The 21,961-nt window shown below is 47.2% G+C and overlaps 1 protein-coding gene across 1 annotated transcript in view; it reads right to left on the minus strand.

The window, feature by feature from the left end:
- Positions 1–4,950: 4,950 nt before the first annotated feature.
- UNC5C (unc-5 netrin receptor C) overlaps positions 4,951–21,961 on the minus strand; it is a 395,930-nt gene continuing 378,919 nt past the window's right edge. The window contains exons 13-16 of the mRNA XM_060011612.1: positions 15,148–15,297; positions 13,195–13,359; positions 7,529–7,707; positions 4,951–6,765 (exon numbers count right to left, since the gene is read on the minus strand). Coding sequence (XP_059867595.1) covers positions 6,600–6,765; positions 7,529–7,707; positions 13,195–13,359; positions 15,148–15,297 — 660 coding nt within the window. The 3' untranslated portion in view covers positions 4,951–6,599. The remainder of the gene's footprint in view (positions 6,766–7,528; positions 7,708–13,194; positions 13,360–15,147; positions 15,298–21,961) is intronic.

Below are 21,961 nucleotides of genomic sequence, written 5' to 3' on the forward strand. Positions count from 1 at the left end.
TGGGATTACTGTCTGTGCAGAATCCAAGAGCTTTTCTGTCCTGTTAAGGGGCCACCACGTGACTCTTCACGCAGAGGGCTTTGCTGTGAAGAAACAAGGGGGGTGGCGCTCTCTGTTGCTTATAAATATAATTTATCACCTGTTTAAAAATTATTTTACATTGTGTACATGTTGGCTGACAGGATAAATGCAGGCAAATTTACAAACCGAGGGACTGCAGGAAAATGGGGAGAGGCAGCCAGGGAGAGAGGAGAGACACAGCCAGAGCCGGCATCCCTCGCTTTCAGCACATGGGGAACACGGACAGGACCCCAGAGAGCAAGCCTCCTTTTCTAGAAAAGGAATTGCATAGAAGATACGGCAAGAGGGAACTCCACAACAGCAAAAGAAGTGTTCCGTATCCGAAAAGCCAAAGTTGTGTCGTGTTTAAAAAAAGAAAGACAACAAAGCACAAAACCTTAATGTGACATTTCTGCAGTTGAACTGTTCCCCAGGGAGTAGCAGGTGGATGACACGGCACTGCACCGCAGACTGCTGGGGAGTTTTCTCTGACAAACATTGGTTGTCTTCTTTAGAAAGAGCGAAGAGGAAGGTCACCAACTTGCGACAGGTCAACATTAAACTCAGTGAACACATACAACACGTTGACACACAACACACACACACACAGGGATGCTAGTCCCTGCAACTGGGCTAAACGCATCCCATCGGGAGGGTGAGGGTCTCACTACCAACGGGAGGCCTGGGAAAGAGCAAAGGGGAGAATGCAGATCGCACATTCAGCTTGTTCCGATTGCTGTCCAGCATTTTCCACTGGCTGTGGATTTCTTGCTCTTTTATGCTGCTCTGAACAGGTTTAGCATCCAGGACATAGTTCAGGTCATGATTCTGGGATGTTGCCTCACGGAAGTGCTGATATGCAGAAGTCAAGGGCTCATCAATTCTTAGGCTGCCGATCAGCAAAAATTGCCTACGATTCACATTCTGAGCTCAGTACTGAGGGGTTTTCCACCCTGGGTAGATGCCATCAGGTTCAGCAGCAGCTGTGATAGTGCCGAGTCCAGTAGACTTCTGGAATTTAAGGTTGGCATCAAGGATTTGAGCATGTTTGTTAAATTAAAGACCCTGAAGTGCTACGGCCTCAGCAACTTAGAATTTCGCTGAGGCACAATCTGAAATGGCATGTTCAGAGGCTGGCATACGGTAGCAAATGCTTTGCCTGGTGGGCAGCTGACCTTATCTCAGGGCACCTTCCTTGTTTCCTACTCCATAGCTGGTAGGCCAAGACTCTCCTGACACTCTGCAGGGATACCGGAAGATCTCTGGACAGTTCTCTGCAATACGCAAAAGTCTAAGTATACAGCGGGCTGGGAAGTAGTAGCCTCTTATACCTGCTTGGTTTTGTGTGCTAGTGCGTTTGTGGAGTTCCTGTCTGTCCTGGCAACGCTGCCCTCGACCATGCTAAAATAGGGCTGGGAGTGTACGTTATGTTTTGTTTCATGAGCCCATAAATATCCTACCTGTAGATCAGTACAGGGAGGTGACAGGGCCACTGAAAAAGCTGGGCACCATGAACTCTTCTGAAGACAGATTTTTAGAGCAGGATTTCCCAAAATGGGAGCAATCACAAGGTTTATAAGACTACAGGATCAGGAAGTTAATTGTTAGCCTGTATCAGAAACCCACCCAGTGACATACAAGGCCATCTCCCTACTTTTCAAAAATAGGAGGTTTCAGGCATGAATTCTGGAGATATTTATGACTCCATTTGGCTTACTTGACCTGTATGAATACAGCCTTAAATGAACAATGCTTACAATGTATGTATTCCCCTCATGCCTATACGATGGGGGGGGCAGGAATCATTTGAGAGGCAAAGGAACTATTTCAAAGTCATCATTACAGCCAGAGATTATACAGATAGATTTCTTAGGGTAATGAAACAGCACTTCAGTGCACAGAGGCCAAGTTCTAAGGATTTCAGTCAAGCGTAGCTCAGTAAGGTTAAAAAAAACAATAGAAAAAAAGCGAAAAAGCAAAGTGTAATAGTTGGTGCTATGAGACACTCAAAAGGTAAAACAATGTTTGATTACCTTGAGATAATAATAAAAATATTTTCCTTATTGGATCCATAAAATCTAATGCTCATTGACCATTATCATCTTTACAGATAACTGGCTTTGAGCAATGGCATTCTGACTCACAAGAGCTCGCCTGTTCTCAGAGAAGATGGATAAAACCCAATTTCACTTTGGCTGTTTCCATAGTCATCCTTGCTTTCATCAGCCGTGGACCTGGACCGAGGACTGAGGCCTCTGTGCGAGACTGACACCTTGACCAGAGCAACTGCTCAGCGAGAGCCAACGCTCCCATTCGACCTGCAAACTGAGAATTCGACGACTAAACCTTTTCTACCTACTTTACACTCTCTTGCAGGTCAGTATTTTTATTTGCTTGACCTCACGGGAGCAGACCTTGTAGTGGCAAAGGCTGTGAATTCTGAGGAGCCAGTGATCACTTACTGCTTCCTTCCTCAAACATTAATGATAGAGACAGCGGAGTAAGTGGACCAGGAACACAGCTGCTGTGTCCCCGACAGAGACACACTTACGGACACATAAGCAAGAGCCTTGTCTGCTCTTCTCCAGAAGAAGTTAAAAACAACAACAACAAAAAAAACCGAGTATACTATTGGAATGTTTAAGATATCCTTCTTATAGGAGAAATACCTCTAAAAAATTATTACTGTGTAGTTTCTCGAGTGTCCTGAACTCAGTCTCTGTGAGTTCTTCCTAAACAATGGTTCTACTATTTGAAAGTTGGGAGATTAAAATCTACAAAATAATAGTATATGTAAAAATGGCTAATGGTTATGCAACTTAACAATGGACATCTCACCCCAAATATTGCCCTGCCTTGGAAGAGCTTACATTGCTCCTGTGATAATATGGGGATTTTTCTGGGTAGCTGAGGTGAGTATCCACACTGGCGTTCATGCTGTTTATGAAAAGGCTACTGGCTGTGAGCACCTCGGTGTTACATGTTTGGCATCACCTTGTGCCCAGTTATCAACTCTGAATCTAACTTCTGTTCCTTCCAGATCACTTAAAGGAAATTTCAGTGAGTTTGGTGAGAGGAAAGTGAAAACAGGAGGAAACCTCTGCCTTTAGATCCCCAAATTCAGGAGGCTAATTTCTTCTCCTTGGTTATCAAGCACAGTTTCCACTTCATTAGACGCACTATTTTCATTTGCATATATAAAACTTATTTCTAAGTGGGTGCCTCTTACACCCTCAAAAATAAATACTAGAGAACTAAAAGATTTAAAACATATAAAGCCCAATGAAAAATATAAATATTAAAAATGACAACTTTTCAAAAACTGTTTCGTACAGATTTTTACATACTTCTATTATTCCTATAACCAAAACCCAACTTGAGACGTGTTGTGTATGAACGAGTTAGTAACAAATGTTCTAGGCTCATAAGGACATGTAATTTTTGGTATGGATAATTTAAGTGAAAAACAATGTGAGAATAAGAAAACTAGAAGTGAAAATTTCCCCACGTCTGTTTGTCATAAAGGTCCTGCAGACTCTATAGGTGTCCATTCCCTTGGTCAAACAACTTTTCCCAAGTTTTCCGATTAGACGCAGGGTAGATTGCGTTATCCACCACTAGATGGCATCATGCACAAGTGATCGATTTGTTTTCCTTCCGGATGAAGTAAACTGGTCTTTGCTCACAACCTACATAGAAGCCCTAGGAATGACAGGCAGGACGTGTCACAGGATGGCTGAGAAGGCGGCTCCCTACGTGCTGAACTGCTGAGTCTGGGTCTTCCGAGTTTGAGAGCAGTCTAACAGCGATTACTTCACTCCCTCCAAGGAAGGAAATCAGAATTCGCAGGGAAAATCATTTGACATAAATGTAAATGCTGTGCTGTACATATGGAAGTTGCCCTTCACCTGATGACAGATGAATACCTCACTTATAGGGAATCAACCGCTCTGCCCGTTAACCGAAAACCACGAAGCATCCGAAGTGAACCCCAAAGCCCCCCCCAATGGGGGAGCCTCAAAAATACAGTTCCTGCTGTGTTCTGTAGTTCTGTGTTGATGACTTTTTTTAGTCAGTTTTGGAATTGATTTATCTGAATACTACATAGTTACTCCTTTCTATTTCTCCTTAGGTATCAGATTTCTAATTCTTGACTTCCACAGATGACAGCCCCCCAAACCAGTAATGGTGAGTAACCTTGAGAAGTTCTTTTAAGATGCAGCAATGGACAACAGCTCTTTCCTCCTCCTCCTTTTTAAAAATTATGTATTAAATTTTTTTTAATGTAGAATTTTACTATCTTTTGGTCAAAGATGCATTGGTATAAGCATTATCCACTGAACTTGTTAGTGCAATCCTTCCCTTTCACAATAAGTGTAACATATTCTTATATATGGTACAGGGGGGTGGTCTGAGAGAGATTATGGAATATGCATCTAAAACAAAAGATAAGAAATAAAAGGCAGGAAAGAAAAGGCTCCCTACGAGGTATCAGCAGTTTCTCGATGATGAGGATGGAGGAACCTGGGAATATCAAAAAGTTACCAAAATAGTCAGTCAGGAGAGGAAATATATGTGGAAAGAAGGGGAAAAGGGTATAAAATTATTTCTAATTCAAATCCAGTCAGCAACTTGGATACCTCCAGCCCAAAAGTTAACCACAGCCATGTTTTGAAAGTTCTGATTCATACGCACGGGTGCTGCTTGTTCAATCTTGGTTTGGCTCCTGGGCTGTTGACTCTTTATTCCACACCTGCTGAATGAATTGAGTCCCTGTGTTAAAACAAAGAGCCTGTGATGGTCCTCAGGAAATATCATAGTTTACACAAAGTAGTCTGTTGACTATTTTTCAGTTAAAAATTTTTTTAATTAAAAAAATTTTGACCAGGACAATAATAGAACATAATTTGCAACTAGTCAGGAAGGCAACTGGTCCCAAGAGAGGAAAGAAAGTGATAATAAAGGGATGCCATCTCTGGGTGAACAGCGTGATGCAATGACACAAAGACAAGACTGGAAAGCATGACAAATATGTTACAGGTTAGAATAATTATCTTCCAAGTGGGAACTATTTGAAAGGCATAATGTAGCCTGGGCGAAAGGCTAGTTGAATCTTTAAATGATCCAGGTCAGCGTCCACTGTGGTCTTCATACTGATGGCGGAGACTGGGAGCATCACAGTGGAAGTCAAGCATTTTAGAACCTTGAGCTGATTTAATCCCATCCCTTCAGTTTACAGGTGAGGAAGCTGAGGTCCAGTGAGGGTAAATGACTCTCCCAAGGTAGCACAGCCAGACAATGACAAACCCACAATGAGAACCGGTTTCCAGCTCAGAGGCTGTTCCTTCAGCCACACTGCCTCCAAGGTAGACAGAGGACCCACGAGAGGCGTGTGGGGCTGTGTGACCACAATGCTGAGTAAAGCCTGAATCAGAACACTTGAACGCTTCTCATGATGAGACTCAGAGGACAGAGCCCCTGCCTGACCAAGCTCAGAGACCAGACTGACAAGGCCAGTGAGCATTTACCTCCTTTCCAGGCAGAATGATGGGAGAAAGACAAAAGGTCAGGGAAGCAATGCCTGTTTAATTAAACTGGTGACCATGCCCACCTTGTTATGAGAAGGTGCCCGGGTCAGGTCAATACCTAAATACTAACAGTACTGCTAACAAAAACAAGTTAAAAGAAAATCCTTTTACTAGAATACTTGTAAATACTCATCAATAATAATGATGATGATAATAATAATACCTTTCTTTTAAAAAAAAAACCACTTCAAGTTGCATATTACAAACACACATGTTGTGGAAAAAATGCTTGTTTGTGTGGCTGAACATGAATCCCTGTCTTCCCTGCCACGCTATAGCTTTATTCCCCAAGGGCGTGAGGTGGGTACCCTCAAGGAATAAGGAAGTCTTAGCTCTCTCTCCTTTATACTTAGGTTCTCCACTTCCCCGATACAAACAGTAACACTGGTTCTACAAGTTCTAGAAACAGAACACTGATGGGAGGATTATCTCTGAGACACTTGATGCACATGATTTGTAGGAAAAGTCTGTGAATTACTAATCTGAAAGAGACACAGCAAACCGTCCACAGCTTCAACTTCAAATGATTTAAACAAAAATAGAACGAGCCATGGACAGTGTCTGCATCCCTGTCCAATTGGATGTAAACAACGTTTGTAGAAACTGGGTTTGTTAAGAAAGTTTATCCATAGATCTGGATAGCAATAAAAAGCGTTTCCTAGGAAACTGTAAGATCCTGTACCACACAGCATACAGCCCAACTAAGAGGAAAATTAGGTTGATTTCTAAATTCAAGATACACATTTGTACAATTGTTCTTAACTCCTGTGACGATGTCCGAGTAGAGTGGGCATGTATATTGGTAGTTGTGTCTGTTTTCCTTCTCTCTCCCGCTGCAATCTTGCCTGTGGAGCTCACTGGTCTAGACTGGGTTTCCTCCTCAGCTCTGAGCCCCTGGACGTCCACAGACTCCCTGTGACTCTCCTGCTTCACTCTCAGCCCCAGCCTGGGTCAATACTGCCCTTCTGCTGCTAACGACACTACTGTTTCATGTCTTCCCATCTCCTCCAAGACAGCTGCCAGCACGCTCAGGTTTCCATCTGGGAAGTTCTGTGCCTCCCAGAGATCCAGGATGACGCCAGTTGGACTTGATTTGGTGGCAAAGTAATTCAAGTACCTGTAATTGGTAATGGGAAAAGGTGCTGAATGGTGTGATGTACGGATCTCTTTTCCTTTCAGTTTTTACTAAACCTTTTCGTTACTGCATTTCTGTAAGTATAACTGGACCCACTTGGGAAACTGTGGCTTGCAGTGAGCCGTTCTGAACAACTAGCCCATACTTAATTAGGTCAGCCCCAGACAGGAGACGTGATGCCTTAACTTTAACCTCAACTCTGAGTAAGATAATTTAAGAGACAAGATGTCTGTGGGTCACATCCTAAACAGGAAACCGAGAGACTTATGTTTTCTTTCCAGCCCAGGCTCTGATCATCTTTGACAGGTTATGCCACGCCTTTTGCTTGGTCGTGACGGCAACGTTCTACAAAGAAGAGGCTCCGGAGGTCTCTTCATAACTTCCTGGCGGCGCTGTGTTTAGCATGTTCATTACCCATCCAGCATTAGGTCCTGCTCAGCAGGAGGCGAGGAACAAATTAGCGAATGGATATATCATTTAGGGGGACTTAGCCTGTCAGCTTTGCGAAGTGGATCACAAAACCTGATATTTACAAATGTCAGGTAAGCCCAGGATGTCTCTCAACAACGTGTTTGCAAGACCATGGTGCAAGATACAAGGTAGGAGCTTAATACATGTTGTCATAATGAAAAGTAAGTAAATGTACAGATGGAGAGAAAAAATGAACGTTGCCCTTAGTCAGCTGTATCAGTCCTGGAGCCCGATGGTCTAACAGGAACTACTTCTGAAGCCTGGCCATACCCACCTGTCCAGGTTTAGCTTATGGGCCAGCATCCTCCAGTCATGACCCCTCGTCTGTGGGGCATCCAGGCTGCTACAGAGCTTCTGCCGGATAGGGGGAGGGATGCTGAAAGCACTGGGTCCCGTCATGGTGGTGACGGTGCTCGCTGGATCCAGCAGAGGCAAATCGATGCCAGTAGGTTCCTGTAGTTCAGGCACGGGAACAACACAGCATTATTTCTGAAGACAAAAGCAATCCTTATTGAGCCAATCAACATAATGCCTTGCTTTGAATGGTAAGAAGAGAATGAATGTTATTGTATTCTCCTTAGTGAGAATGGCTTCTTTCTGGCTGACGGCTGTGATTCTCTGTAACCTGGCTGAGAGGAAGAGGTACATTCTGAGCTGATTTTTGCATAGCCTTGGATGTACGGGTCTTCTGTAAGGACTGGGCTAGCTGGAAAGCTCGGGTGTAATTCAATTACAGCTTTTCTAATGGGATTCTCCAGGATGAGCAAGGGAATATCAATACTGCTAAAGGTTTAGGTTTGGGGGCGGGGGAGAAATGTTCAAAAGGGCAGCTCTTTGAGAATGAACTGATCTAGATCTGAGATTCTAGAGACTGTCTGACCCTGAGGGGAAGCCCTGGGCAAACGCTTGAGTAAATTCTCCCTCTAACCTCTGCAGAAGATGGCTCGGGGCCTGCTTTTGTTGAATGAAATGGAACACAGCTCTCCTCTAAATGACATCGAATTAAGACTAATTATTTAAAAGAAAATGGCGAACACAGTACCTGGCTTTAGGGCAAGCTGCTAACAGAATCCTCCAATTGCTGTGCACCCTTGTTTTTAAATCTAATTTTAGTAGAGAAAACCACAGATTGGCTCTTGAGATAGTTTCAGCTCATAAAACAGCACGATTGCAAAACCTGAAATTCATCTGCAGGAGAAACTCTAATCATTTTCTGATCACTTCTGCTGGTTGGAAAAGCAAAAGCAAATGTTGCCTGGGGACTATTAAAGCAATAAAAGAAAATCCACTTAATCTACTTTAAATGTCATCTCTCTCTTTTTCAGAGCAGGTAACTCCGTGGTGAACATAATTAGTTGCTGGAGGATAAAACAGCCACACGCGGGTCCAGCCATCAGGAAGTCTCGGGGTCTGGTGGAGGGCTCCGCTCAGACGTCAGTGCCCCCGCCCTCCAGAGCCTCCCAGACCCTGCTGTTCCTACACCTGGGGGCCACTGTCTGCGTTCCAGGATCAGCAGCCCAGGCCCACTGCGAGGCTTGTGCGATGACACGGCACAGGGTCCGTCCGGGGGCTCTGGAGGGCACGTTAGAGCAAAACAAATTGTTTTGCCATAGACCATCAAGTGGTGTTGGCTGTGATCACAATATCTGGCCTCAGAACCCAAAGCTTGGCAAACTGAGCCTCGGAGGATTCCAGTGGCTCCTTTATGTTAACAACTCCAGCACATAGCAGGACTGAGAAGACTGGTATGAGATACGTTGGAGTCCCTGAATCCCAAAGAGCTTTCCCTGCACTGGGCACAGAGCTCTTTCCGAGGGACCACGAGGACAGAGGGCTCCTGACCTCAAGGGCATAGGGCTTAAACCAGAAGAGAGGACCGAAGGCACATGTCCGTGCTTTTCAACAGATTTACGTTGGGAACGTCTGCACCCAAGTGGCCAGCACTTCTCTCAGGTATAAAATTGGGAGCGGGGGCGGGCAGAGGCGTGGAGAAATCACCCCTCATTCCACAGCTTAGCGCTCCGGCCCACTTGCAAGTCCTGCTTGCTTCTCGTCTGGACCGTAACAATGGGGCCTGGAAGGAAACCCAGCCTGCCCATCCCTGGCCTGCGGTGGAGGCTGAGTCTGCACGGGGAGTGGAGGCGGGGGGGGGTTCTGCTTTGTGTAGCGCTGCCTCGTGGCCTCACCAGCTCCCTGCTGCTTCCCTGTGGTCTATCCCTTATGCCAGACTCATCTTCCTAAAGCCCAGCGCTGACGTTTCTCCTGCCTTCTCTTGGTAAGTGTTAAATGGCTCTCCTACCACATGGATTCCCAACTCCTTATCAGGCCATGAGGTTATCTGCAGGGCCTGAAGCCTGGGATGCCTGTAACCTGCAGAGCCAGGCCTGCCGCGGACGAGGGGCCCCTGTGTTCCCTCCACCTGGCAGCCTGGCTCCTGTCTTTCTCAGGTTGCACTGGCATGACTGGACCATTCACTGTTCCTAGCACCTTTCTTAAGGATGTACCTTCGAGAGTTCTTCTGCCCTTTCCCTCAACCTCTGTCAGGCAAACACCTCAAAACGTGGGCTGAAAAGCATGTTCCCTGAGCAAAGCCGCCCAAAGCCCTCCGCCTGGAGCCCTCCTACAGCACTTCCCACAGCCCCTGTCCTCCTTCTACATCTGCTCTATGCACGCTGGTTGTACTTACGGACGAATTCCTCTGATTTCCCAAAGTTCTTGGAGATGAGAGTATTTTTGTCATCCTCAGAACTTCTTTGACCCTCAGGGCAGTGCCCTGAACGTGGAAGCTACTCAATTCGTATTTGTTGAAGAGAGGAAGGTATGTTTTCTGGTAGAGCAAGAGGATGAAGCCAGTTCCTAACAGAAGCCCACCTCGCAGAATAGTGCTGCCACATTCCAACTAAACGTGGCTAAAGGTAAGGCTCTCCTCACTGTTCAGTCCTGAAGGTAAGGCAGGCACGACTCTCAGGAAGGTCTGCTCACACATACACGTTGTCCCCCTTCTCTTGGTGAATAAAGAACTGTCAGCACTTTACGTGGGCCTTCAAACCCTGAGTCTCCAGCCTTGGCTACTGTGCCTGTTTATTTCCTTGTGCATGAAACAAGCCCTCGTCTCTCTTATCAGATGGCTGACAGCAGCCTTGGAGGTAAAAGAAAAATACATATATACATTTACATTCAAATTTCATCTAGTAATTTCTGTTGCTGTTAGTTCTTCTTTTACTTCCAGGTATGCTCTCACAGAACACTTACTATAATAATTGTTTATGATATTGGTACCACCTGTCTTTGATGTTATGCTTCCCTTGGTTAAACATGATTTTTCACCATTAACCAAACAGCTGCTGTGGCACACGTTTTCAACACTCCACGGGAGAAACGACTTTCCTTTCCTGTATTCTGACTCTTCCTGAAGTCACTTAGAAAAACTAGATTTTCCCAAGGGTCCTTCTTTTTGAACAGGTTATAGAAAACAGAGGAGGTGAATAGATAGGATGGCTATAGCAGAGTGAGGCTTTGTACATCTTTAATATTGTTCTTTGTGTGCACGAAAGTGCTGTGTGTCAGTAGTTAACAGGGTTATAACGTCTTTGTCTATACTGTAGCTAAAACTAAAAGTCCTAATGAGACTGAAGCTTCTCTCTCTCCTCTACTTTTTTTTCCTCTTGCTGGTGATGGGCAGCTTCTCCTTTACTACCTCCCCTGTCCCTCTAAGGAAAAACCTTTTATCATCATTTATCCTCATACTTTTAACTCTTCTAGGCATTTTCATTCTTAAACTTCATCTCTGTGAGACTAAAGGCTTTATCTCTAGGTAAGGAATCTGTGGCCAAGGCCCCTAAAGAGGAACAATCGTCCAGCTCTTGACATCACCCTGGTCTGTGTCAAGCACAGCCTGGTCTCCCTGGGGGGGCAGCAGGCCCTGTGCCTGACTGTAGAGGCCAAGGGCCGAGGAGCTTTAGAAAGGAGCGCTGGTGACGCCTTGAGCAGTGGGTGGCAGGGGGAGGGCAGCAGCGCATTCCTGGCAAGTCAGCTCATTTTCAGGAGATGGGACGTTGGAACTGCAACCCCGGGCCACCTGCCAGCCTGCCACGTGACCCTAGGGAGGAGCCCTGTCCAGAAGACAGGCACCACCAGTGGAGCCTTTTCTCTGGTTGGTTGTGGCTTGTAGCCACAGGGAACCCCTCCTCGAGCTTTTGATGAGACTCCAGGTCTCGGGGCTCTCCAGAGCCAATTGTTCACCAGCACACAGCCTGGCTCCCGACATCAGTACCAGCCCAACTCTCCCCGCTCTGCGGGCCACATGCACCGCATTCAAATGCTAACAGCAACGGTGGGACTCGGTGACCCAGAAGGAAAAGCAGCAGAGTGGCCCCTAATCCCCAAAGTCATCTGACGCGGGTCATTTCTGCCTCCCCCCTCCTCCCGCTAAGTGTGCTTGTCTGTCACAGGCCTCTGAGGAGACGAAAGGGTCGGCCTCCCTGTGCTGACTGCCACCAGGTTGCAAAAGAAATCATCTTTCCCCTGTGTTGGCACAGGAAAGAAAGTCCTTAAACTGATCACACTATGACGCGACACTATCTCTTCGGTGAGGGGTTGGCTGGCCTGGCGGGGCGTGGGGGGGGGGGTCAGCCCTGACCAGCGCGCTTTCATTCGCGGCCACAGCTCGTCTGCCTTTTCATCACATCGCTCATGCTGAACGGAAAGCAAGCATCAAAGGAGCAGACCTCCTCGCCGCCCCCTCCAAAATTCCACAGCCTTTGTTGTGGCTGGAGCTGGGTGGGTATTGAGCTTTGCAGACCTGCTGGGCCTGGAAAGTGAAAACACCCTCCCGAGCCAGCAGGGGTGGTGCTGCGGGCCCGGTAGATGGGCCCCGCGCACAGAAAGGCCCGGCGGTTGCCATGGCGCCCTGACACCAAGATCATGCCTTATGAATGTCACCGGGGCCTGTGACTAAAGTTGTTTATGAGGCAAAAGTCTCATGAAACGGAGGGAGGAAACGATGACCGCAGCTCGCCAGGCTGTGGGAAAGGAGGAGGTGGCAGCGTCAAGGCTGACGTGCTCCCCCCCTCGGTTTGCTAAGGAAGACTGTCTTTAAATACATGTGGAGCGAGACACGCCGAACAGGGTGCCGTTTCATTCGTCGCTGTGCATGAGACAGCGAGGAAGAAGGAGTCTTTTAAATCATATACTGGCCGTACTTCTAAAATATGACAATTCTGTGCTGGGGCTCAAAAAGCAACGCCAAGCTCAGCTCCACAGGCCCCAGACGGTGCTGCCCCCTTCCTCTCACCCTGTCCTTTTCCTTTTGTCCCACCTGAAGGAAGTGAGGGTCACAGCGAGGAAAGGCAGCGTGATGGGCGCCAGTGGGGAAATGCGTTGATTTTACTTCTATTTCTGGACTGTCTCTCCTACCTCGGGGAGAAGGGCATCTCTTCTATGTGGAGGATGATGTATAAGAGAGCACCGAGACCAAGAGACTTCTCCTTTGGACATGGAGATAAAAGGAAAGGAGGCAAAAGGAGGGGGCAGGGAGTGCACGGTCAGGCAAAGCAGGTGAGTTCCGAGGAAGGAACCAGAACAGGAGGAGAGGCGGAGGATACAAGGAACAGGGGACAGCAGGGATGCTTTGGGAAAGTTCCTCTCTGTGTGCGATACTTAAATTGAACCTTATACTCGAAGTTCAGATCTGTGTAAAAAGTTAGGACAAGATCCTTAAGTTCATGTCACGAAACGTAAAAGTCCTGTTTTTTGCAAGGGATCCTCTATTACACTTTCATATGATTTTAGCTCCCTGTGTTCATTAAAAATACCATTCTGTGAACCAGCAGGCCCTCCAGAGAGCTTTTCAGGACTTCCCACACTGAGATACTTTATACCCCACTGGCCCTCCCGGAGGTCGGTCCCTCCTCTGGTCTGAGACCAATGAGCGCCTCTTACCTCGGACACGGTGCAGTTTAGCTGGAAGATCTGCCCTTCTCCCTCTACCTGCCGCACACAGAGTTTGCAGACCAGCTCCACTGTGTTCAGGCTAAATCTTTCCAGGGTGAACGTGCAGTGGAGGTTTCTCTGAGACCCACTCCAGATGTGGTAGAAAGGAATTTCCTGAAGCATATAAAAGGGTGAGCCACACATGAGGGACTAATGCTCAAGGAAGCTATCAGCGCGCTGCAGAGTACTCATCTCAGTACCGCGCATGTTAATTACCTTATTTAATCCTCACGATGGGTCCCCAAAAACCCCCCAAAAAACAAAGAAAACATCATAAATGATCTTTTTTAAGGTTTAGACAATTGCCCAAATAAAACCTACACACTCCAGTCATTGCCCATTAAAAGGAACCCCTGCCATGGTACCCTGGAGAAAAGCAAAGTCTAAAGGATGACGCACTGACCCAGTTCCCTTTCATGCCTACGCCCTCCCTCTGCACAGGATGGGGAAAGTCAAAACTCACTACAGGTTGGAAACCGGAGGCTTGATTAGCTGCCAGAGAAAAGTTTTTGGCCTAAAAGGCACCAAGCCTCTAACAGACCCAATTGTCTATGAGTCTAGATCACCTCACAGAGCCCAAGAATCTTTTTTTCAATAAAGGAAGAAGAAGGATTGATACAAAATGGTAGACCATGTTGGTTAAGAACATAGGCTCTGGAGCCAAATCCAGTACAAATAGGATGCCTTCCCCTTGCTTACTTGGTGATTTGGGGCAAGTTACTTAACCTTTCCTCAGTTTCTTCATCTGTGAAAGACTGTACCTAAGCAACAGAGTACCTGAATGGAGGGGGTTAAATGAGGTTAATCAAAGTACACGAGAGTCTGGCAGATGGTGAGAACTCAGCCAGGCTTAGCTTAAACTAACATCAGGTTATCATTATTATAAAAACAACTTTCCATTATGGTTGCACAAAAAGAATTGTTCATAAAAGGGGAAGATCTGTGGACTTTTATGGCAGTTGCAAAATCAGAGAAAGAAGAAAGCAAGGGAGGAGGTTTAATGAGAAAGTTAAAGCCGATCTTTCAATCAAGCGCTGAGCGTGTACCCCCATCACAGCTTGAGACTGTAAGCACACCAGTGGGTTTGTTTCCCACAATTTCTGTGTAAGTACCAGACATCTGAGAGTAAGAATACAGCTGAAACTCTTCCCTTCATCCCTTCTAGTATGTTCATGACTTACTACATCAGGAAATCACAACCAGTGCAGCTACAGTGCAGGGTGTGGGATTGGATTTGCACGTGTGTAGACAAGGATTCACTGCTGATCCTGAGGGTGTCGACGACTCCTAGGATGGGTCTGAGGCTGGGATCCCATCACACAGTCTCCTGAGAGCGTGGGCTGGCTGATGGAGGATGAGGTGAACACCTCGGGGGAGTCTTGTTTTTCCCACACACAGCTACATACAGTGGGACTTGGGACCAGTATTTTTATGCTGTTCTTTAATAAAATCCTGACCAGGTTTTATTTTCACTTGCTATCCCAGCTTCCAAGCTGAGCTTCCTCCTAAGTTTTCAATGTAAAGGCACTCTCCTAGCCAGGCTGAAGCCTAATTTGTGTCACGTGGGATAACAATGTTCCCTTTCTCCTACGAATGCATCTGAGGCTGGTTTTTACCAATTCAATGTTAACATTACTCTGAGAATGCATAGACATGATGGACTTGGAAATCTTATTTACTAAAACATTGATAGTAAAGTTATCTGAAAGAGAATTCAGAAAAAAGCATTTCCTCCGTATGTCTAGAGTATTTTTCAAAAACTCCTAAACACCCCCCAACTATTTTGGACAAACGAGTACTGAGATAGGATTACTTTCAAGGAAGGGAGTGTTTTCTGTCTAAATCATTCTAGTCCCCTTGCAGGTGTCTCCAAGCCTTTGGTTCACAGCTTGGGAACCTTACCTGGTATTTGGCCAGCAATTTGCTCTTCCAGAGGGAATGGGCGACATCATGAATGGACAGGCGCAGGTTGTGGGTGCTGCCTTTGAAGTGAAGAGCCTTAGGTTCTTCTAGGAGCTGTCCTCCCATCTGTCTCTCGAGCTGCAAGACTTCCTGCGATGACATGTCCCAAACCAAAAGCAAATATGAATGACTGGCATCACTTCCATAGTATGCTTCCTCACTCTGCCCCCAGCCCCAAAACCTAACTGTGCAGCACGTGACCTCCATCCTGCAGCCCCGAGACCCTCCAACTGAGGCCCCCGCCAGTCTGCACGTGACTGGGCCCTACTGGCCGTGGACTGGGTCAGCAAGCCACATGACACTGTTGTGCGGTACATTCAGTACAGTCTACACTTCCTGACGAACAAGTGGGGTATTTAATCAAATACGGGGCAACGACAATCAGAACCCAAAATGGGGAGAATCCCCCCCAAAAGAAAAAATCGGTAGAAACGTAGATAAACAGATACGTAAGTAGATTTTCAATGAACTTTTAGGGAAAGGGGCAAACAACTAGAAAACAAACCAGCTCTTAGATTGGAAATACCAGCTAACAAATAAAAATCTGGAATGTCTTTTGGGCACTTTTTCTATTTTTTTTCAGTTTCTTTACTACAGAAATAAAATCTGTGCTTAAAATGATCCACTGCACAATTCTCAATTATTAAAAAATAAAAATATGCTCATTAAATATTCTAACAGAGGAAAGTACACTGATACAGATTAGGAGGATTTTTCAGCACCAACTATTGATCTCAATAGTCACTCAGATTCAATTTTTTAAAAAACCACCTCATTTTTCAAGAACCATGGCTGATTAAATTTGCTATGTAACTTTACTTATGCTATAAAGATATAACACGAAGATAAATTCTGTATCTACTTCCACTCCTCAAGCTAGCTAATGGGAGTTAATGAAGCATTTCCAGCTACAGCTGCAATTATCCAAACATCAGCAAACCATAAGTTCTCAATGAACAAACACCCCGAGTCTCCTCTGCTGTCTGAACCGTCCTGGTGCAGTTTATCCCTCTCGTGCTGTAAAAGTTTCAGTGATAAGAATACGCAGACATCTGTGACCTTTTTTCCCAAATGGGTTCAGGAAAATAACGGATTTTATAACAATATAAAAACAAAATACGATTTTCTTCTTTGGTGAGATTTCAGTCGGAAGCATGGGGTTCAATAACACAGGTGATCACTCAGGCCATCCCACAGGTGTGTATAGGGAACCTACTCCCGCACAGATAGATGGTCACAGTGCAGAACTGTGGTCCAGTAAGTGCAGAGCTTACCAACATCACTGATTAGATGGAAACAGCTCATTTCAAACTGCTCCTTTACCGGTTCTTAGCACCCTCCATCTTTGAGTCGGGCCACTATTCTGCATGATGCAAGCTGCCAAAAGGTCCTATAAGGTGTAGGGAATATGAGGGTGATGTGGAATGTGGTCTCAGGCGGGGACTCCTCTAGTTAGTGTGTAATGGAAGACATGAGGCAATAGCACATTGACAGAGAGATGGGAGTGGTCCAGCTGCTTGAGAGCACTGACGTTGAGAATATTCAACCTTGCTGGCTGATGAGCGGCTGTTACCTGTGACAGGAGACAGCACTCAGCCACCCCGACACAGACGCTGTGTCACTGTGCCCTGGCTCTGCTGTGCCCGCAGCTCAGCAGCCTCCATGAGTCCCCATAGGCCTCTAGACGTACCCAGCACAGAGCCGTACACGCTCCTCATGAAACACCCTCCCACAACACTTCACACTCCAGTCCTCGAGGAGAATCTGGCCGTGCGGGAATAAAGACGGATAAGAAAAGCGAGGGTTAATTGCAGTTTCTTCTGCTTCAGCAGGAAGGCGTAATGAGCTTATGTTGATCATGTTCAGGGTCTAGTTAGCATAATAGAGAAAGCTGATGTTCCCGGTGAACCTGGCACCTGACAAATTCTAAAGCTAAAATGATGTTTGTTTATAAGCCATTAGAAGAAAAGAAACATAATTAGAAATCTTTGAGATTACAGTCATGCCAATCAATCAGTTCTAGCTTCTCTCCAGTACACCCTAATTACCTCATCAAGACATCCAAAGAGCAATCGATAGTAATTATCTGATTACTATAGATCTTCATTATGTCCAAATTATCTCCCTGGGATGTCTAAAAGAAGACGCATTGTATTCCGGGAGGTAACCGTACCCAACAATGTATAATCCACACCCCATTCCTACAATCAACACAGATCGCCAGGGGAGATGGAGGACACGATCAGTTTTCTTGGCAGGGATGACCACTGAAAAAAACCTAAACTGCCTATTGGCCATGACCTTGAGGTCAACAAATCTAATACAGTACCACATTGTGAGTGCAAAGTCTGCGTAGGAGGCAGCCCAAGAATAAGGCTCACTCCTTGGCTTCTTCGGCATTGACCCCGAAAGTCATGGTAAAGGGTTCTCCCAGTGAGGAAAGAGACTGGGCTGGCTCAAGCCTTTTTTTGAGAGAAGGGACCAAGTAAAGTGCCATTTTAAAGAACATGGTGCTGGAGAACACACACTCTCTCCATATTCTTAATTTCTCCATCTCTCCGCTAACCAGGAGCGACACAAAGCTGCTGCAAACAGCTGGGAGGAACCTGACTTCTCTGTCCCGTTCAGATGGACAGGAACCCTGGTGAGAGATGAACTGCTCACCAGGACGCATCCATGCTTGGAGCAAGGTCTCGAAACATATTTGACTGCACATGCCATCAATCAAAAAGAAACCAAGCCTGCATTTTGTTTGTTTCTTTATAAGTTATATACCTACATTAACACATCAATATGTTAATGTTATAAAATATACCTAAGGTTAAAAGTATGTGCTAAGATGAACAGACACAGAAGTCTTTAATAGTGTCTATTTTTACCCCCCAAATCTCATTGGCCTGGGGGTTGTGAAGTCCATTTTGGAGACTGCTGGCTGGGGCAGCTGTCCCTCCACTAGTACTTTGGGAGAAATCAGCCAGGAGTAAATGATTCAGTAAGAAGAATCCTTACCACACTTAAATTTAACCTTTTTTTCCTGAAAAGTAGCAACTGGTATCATCGCACCCAGGATGTTCAACTTCAAGGGAACACAACAAAATAAAGGAGAAGACAATAACCAAAGCACAAATTAAAAACACTGAAGTGTGAATTAAAGATATTACGATCAAAAACTAAAACAACTCCTTGGAAACTAAAATCACCTAGAGCCACACGAGAGGGAGACGACCTGCCACATACAGCAAATCCCACGTATAAATTTTACGTCAGAAAACAGAAGAGGCAAGCCCACTTGATAGGCTCCTCGGGGTTTTGTTCCAAACTGTTATGGTTTAAGTATCATAATTTCAGGTATTTTATAGCTGATCCCACTTAAAATTAATGTAACATTTTAAAAAGCTTGATTCTCTGAATTCCTTCTGCATGACATCATTTTGGTTATTATACATGATACAGAGAACATACAAATAACAGACGTGTGAATCAACAAAATACAGCTTTAGAGTCACATGCTTTCCTCTCCTTAATCTTCCTGGGAGCATTCAACACACCTGCCAGGAACCACGTCGGGTTCTGGGACGCACACACAAGTCAGCCTCCGTCCCAGCCTCCAACCACACTCACAAACCTCAGCTGTGGGGAGACCGACATATAAACACGTAACCCCAACGCAGTGTGCCCAGCTCTAAGCTGCTTTTGCGTCCCAAAGTTGGGATATTTCACACACCTTATGAGAGGAAAGGAACAGATATATTTAAGGTCAAAAGAGTTAGGAAGACTTAAGAAAAATATCGTGACCTTGGAAAGAAATGCCGTAACAGGAATTAGGATCGTCTAGGCTCTTTGTTCTCAGAAATAGAGATGTCGCCTTCCTCTGCAAAGGCTGTCCTCCCTGCCGGAAGCACCCCTGCCTCGGTGCCTTGCTCGGGCTCTGCTTCTATAGAAGGGGTCCCTTTCTGCCTTTCTTGTCAGTTCTATCTCCACCCCTCCAGCGTAACCTTGAAAGACTCTTGCAGGGGTCAGTTATCAACAGAAACGTCTCCAGCCCATCCTTCCATGGGAACACACACGTGAACCCCATGCCGCAGGGAGCAGGCCTGTGCGTCAGAGCCGGAGCCCGCCGGGATCTCGGCAACCCCGTGGGGCAGCCGCTTCCCAGTGTGGTGGCTGCTTGGGGAACGCAGGCTCCCCGGTGGCCCTGAGCACGGGCTGTATGGATTCAAGGAGCCTGTGAGGGACTGTTCGAAAGGCAGGGACGAGGGACTCCACAGGAGAAACAAGGAGCATTCACAATAACCAATTAAGCCAAGGCATTATCCATGCCAAGCCATTAGCCCTGGCCGCTTAAGAGCCACAAAAAACGCAAGCTGTTTTAAAGGACTGCGCGCACAAAGGGAGCACCTCTGGCCTCTACCCAGCGCCACTCCCCCCCCCACCCCGGGCGCCGCGCCCTCATTACGGCGCGCGGGAGGAGCCCTGCGACTCCTACCCTCCGGCCCCCTAAGCCCACGGCTCTTCACTCCGCGTTGCTGCCGGGCCAGACCACGCCTGCCTCCGCTGCCGCCCGCCCGTGTTCTTCCTCCTCCCGGCCCTTCCCAGCCCGGGCAGGTGTCAGCCGCACAGCTAGCGCACACGAGTGCCCCCGGTGGCGGGGCTGCCTACGCTGAGATGCCTGAAGCTCATGTTCGGGAACGTGACGAGTCTCCGTCTGTGTGCAAAGCACTGACTGTGTCCCAGGACCTGCGTGAGGCACCGGGCCCTGGCTTTGCCTCTGCACTCCGTGCTCACCCTCGTCCGCCGTCCCCCTCGCCCTGCGCTCGGACGCCCCTGGCCCTGCTCGAGGACGCGCCTCCTCTCTCGCACCGCTGCTCCCAACTGTGCCTTCTTTGAAGGCACTTTTTTTTTTTTTTTTTTGCGGTACTTGGGCCTCTCACTGTTGTGGCCTCTCCCATTGCGGAGCACAGGCTCCGGACGCGCAGGCTCAGCGGCCATGGCTCACGGGCCCAGCCGCTCCGCGGCATGTGGGATCCTCCCGGATCTGGGCACGAACCCATGTCCCCCGCATCGGCAGGCAGACTCTCAACCAGGGAAGCCCGAAGGCACTTTTTTTAACATCTGGTTTCTCAGGAATACAATCCAATTTGTGGGTTCTCCAGCCTTTAGCTTCTCCCTCTCGTCTCTCTCTTTTTCCCTCCAACGACTCTTACCGGCTACAGAAAGGAAGACACAAATAATGAAACTTAAATCCCGTATGACACATTCAAATCGCTTCTGGAAGAGAAGGGTGGGGGCGGTGAAGCCAGGGCTTTGCTCCGTTTTCTCTCACTCCTTTCTCGGTGCTGTCTGGATGGGACCTGTCCTCGCCTTCTTTCCTCTGGACAGAAGCCCAGAGCCCTGGATCGGCTGCTCACCGCTGCCGGGGAGCCTGGGGGCAGCGCCTGGAGCCTGGGCAGGTAGACGCAGCTCTCCTGGGGACGCGCTAAGATTTCCACAGGGCAAGATCACCAAGGGCAGCGAATGGAGCAGCAGCCAGCCTTGCACGCCAGGGGTGTTCGCTTTGGTTTGGCCCTGCGGCTCCAGGGGGAGGAACCCTCACTCCACGCTCACGCAGGGCGGGCCCTGGACCAAGCACGGAAGGCCAAGTCGTGCGCTTGGAGACTCGTGCCCACCTCCACCAAGCTTCTGCCATACGGACTCAGGGCTCTCCAGGCACAAAGAACACACCGGCAGACGCTCAACATGCCACACAGGTCAGACCTCAAAAGACCAACCCTCAAGGGCTGTGCTGCCTGTTTTAAAAATAAAAATCACATCTCCTCCCATCAGAGTTTATGGAACCTCCTTTGCTCCTGTTCACTCTTTAAACCTGTGTTGGAACCTGCCCCTGTCATCTGGGGATGAGGAATGTCTCTCTTTGCCAGAGGCTATCTTATCTCTGCTGTCGCTATCACAGCAGTGGGCCGTCCTCTTCCAAAGCAGAGGCCAAAGAGGCAGGGCCACCGTCTCTCCTGCCCCGTGCCAGCTCCCAGCGACACCAAGCTCAGCTCCCTGGGGCTGCACGGCCAGCTGTGGCAACATCTGACCGTCAGCCGGCCTCTCCCACCTGCTTGGGTCATCGTCACAGGCGCCCAGCCTCGCCACACTTTCTCTTTCCGGGCTCATGCTGGGGTGCTCCGCTCTCCCCCTGAGTTTGCCTCCCGTACTTTGTCCCTAATAATAACAAAGTTGGACTCGGGTGACCATGTGCAAACATTTCCTGTCAAGCCACCTTATTTCTAGGGCTCTGCCTGCTGTTCCCACAGCTGCTGTCACCACGGATGCTTGGTCTGAGCTGCCACTCCCAGCTGCCCAGTCAGGTCAGTTTGTGACACCTTTGAAGCAAAATGCCGAAGGGCAGCACCCAGGGAAGTCGCCGTGTGGCTTGTCCACCTCTGGGCTTACTTCTAAGGAAAAGATGGTCTCACACATCTGAGTATTAGGAATAAGACTTTTTAGATTGTTCTAGAACTTCTGGAGTCACTCTTGTATTCCTTTTCACCCTTGAACATTTATTTTTTAACTTCTATATTAGTGTCCTGTTTCTGCAGTAAGAAATTACCATAAGCTTAAGTGACTTAAATAACACACATTTGTTTCCTGACAGTTCTGTGGGCCAAAAGTCTGACGCAGGTCCCACTGGGCTAAAATCAAGTGGTAGTAAGGCTGCCTTCCTTTCTGGAGGCTCTAGGGAAGAATCCGCTTTTTTGTCTTTTCCAAC

The sequence above is a fragment of the Delphinus delphis genome, chromosome 5 (assembly GCF_949987515.2).
Source record: "Delphinus delphis chromosome 5, mDelDel1.2, whole genome shotgun sequence".
Taxonomy (NCBI): domain Eukaryota; kingdom Metazoa; phylum Chordata; class Mammalia; order Artiodactyla; family Delphinidae; genus Delphinus; species Delphinus delphis.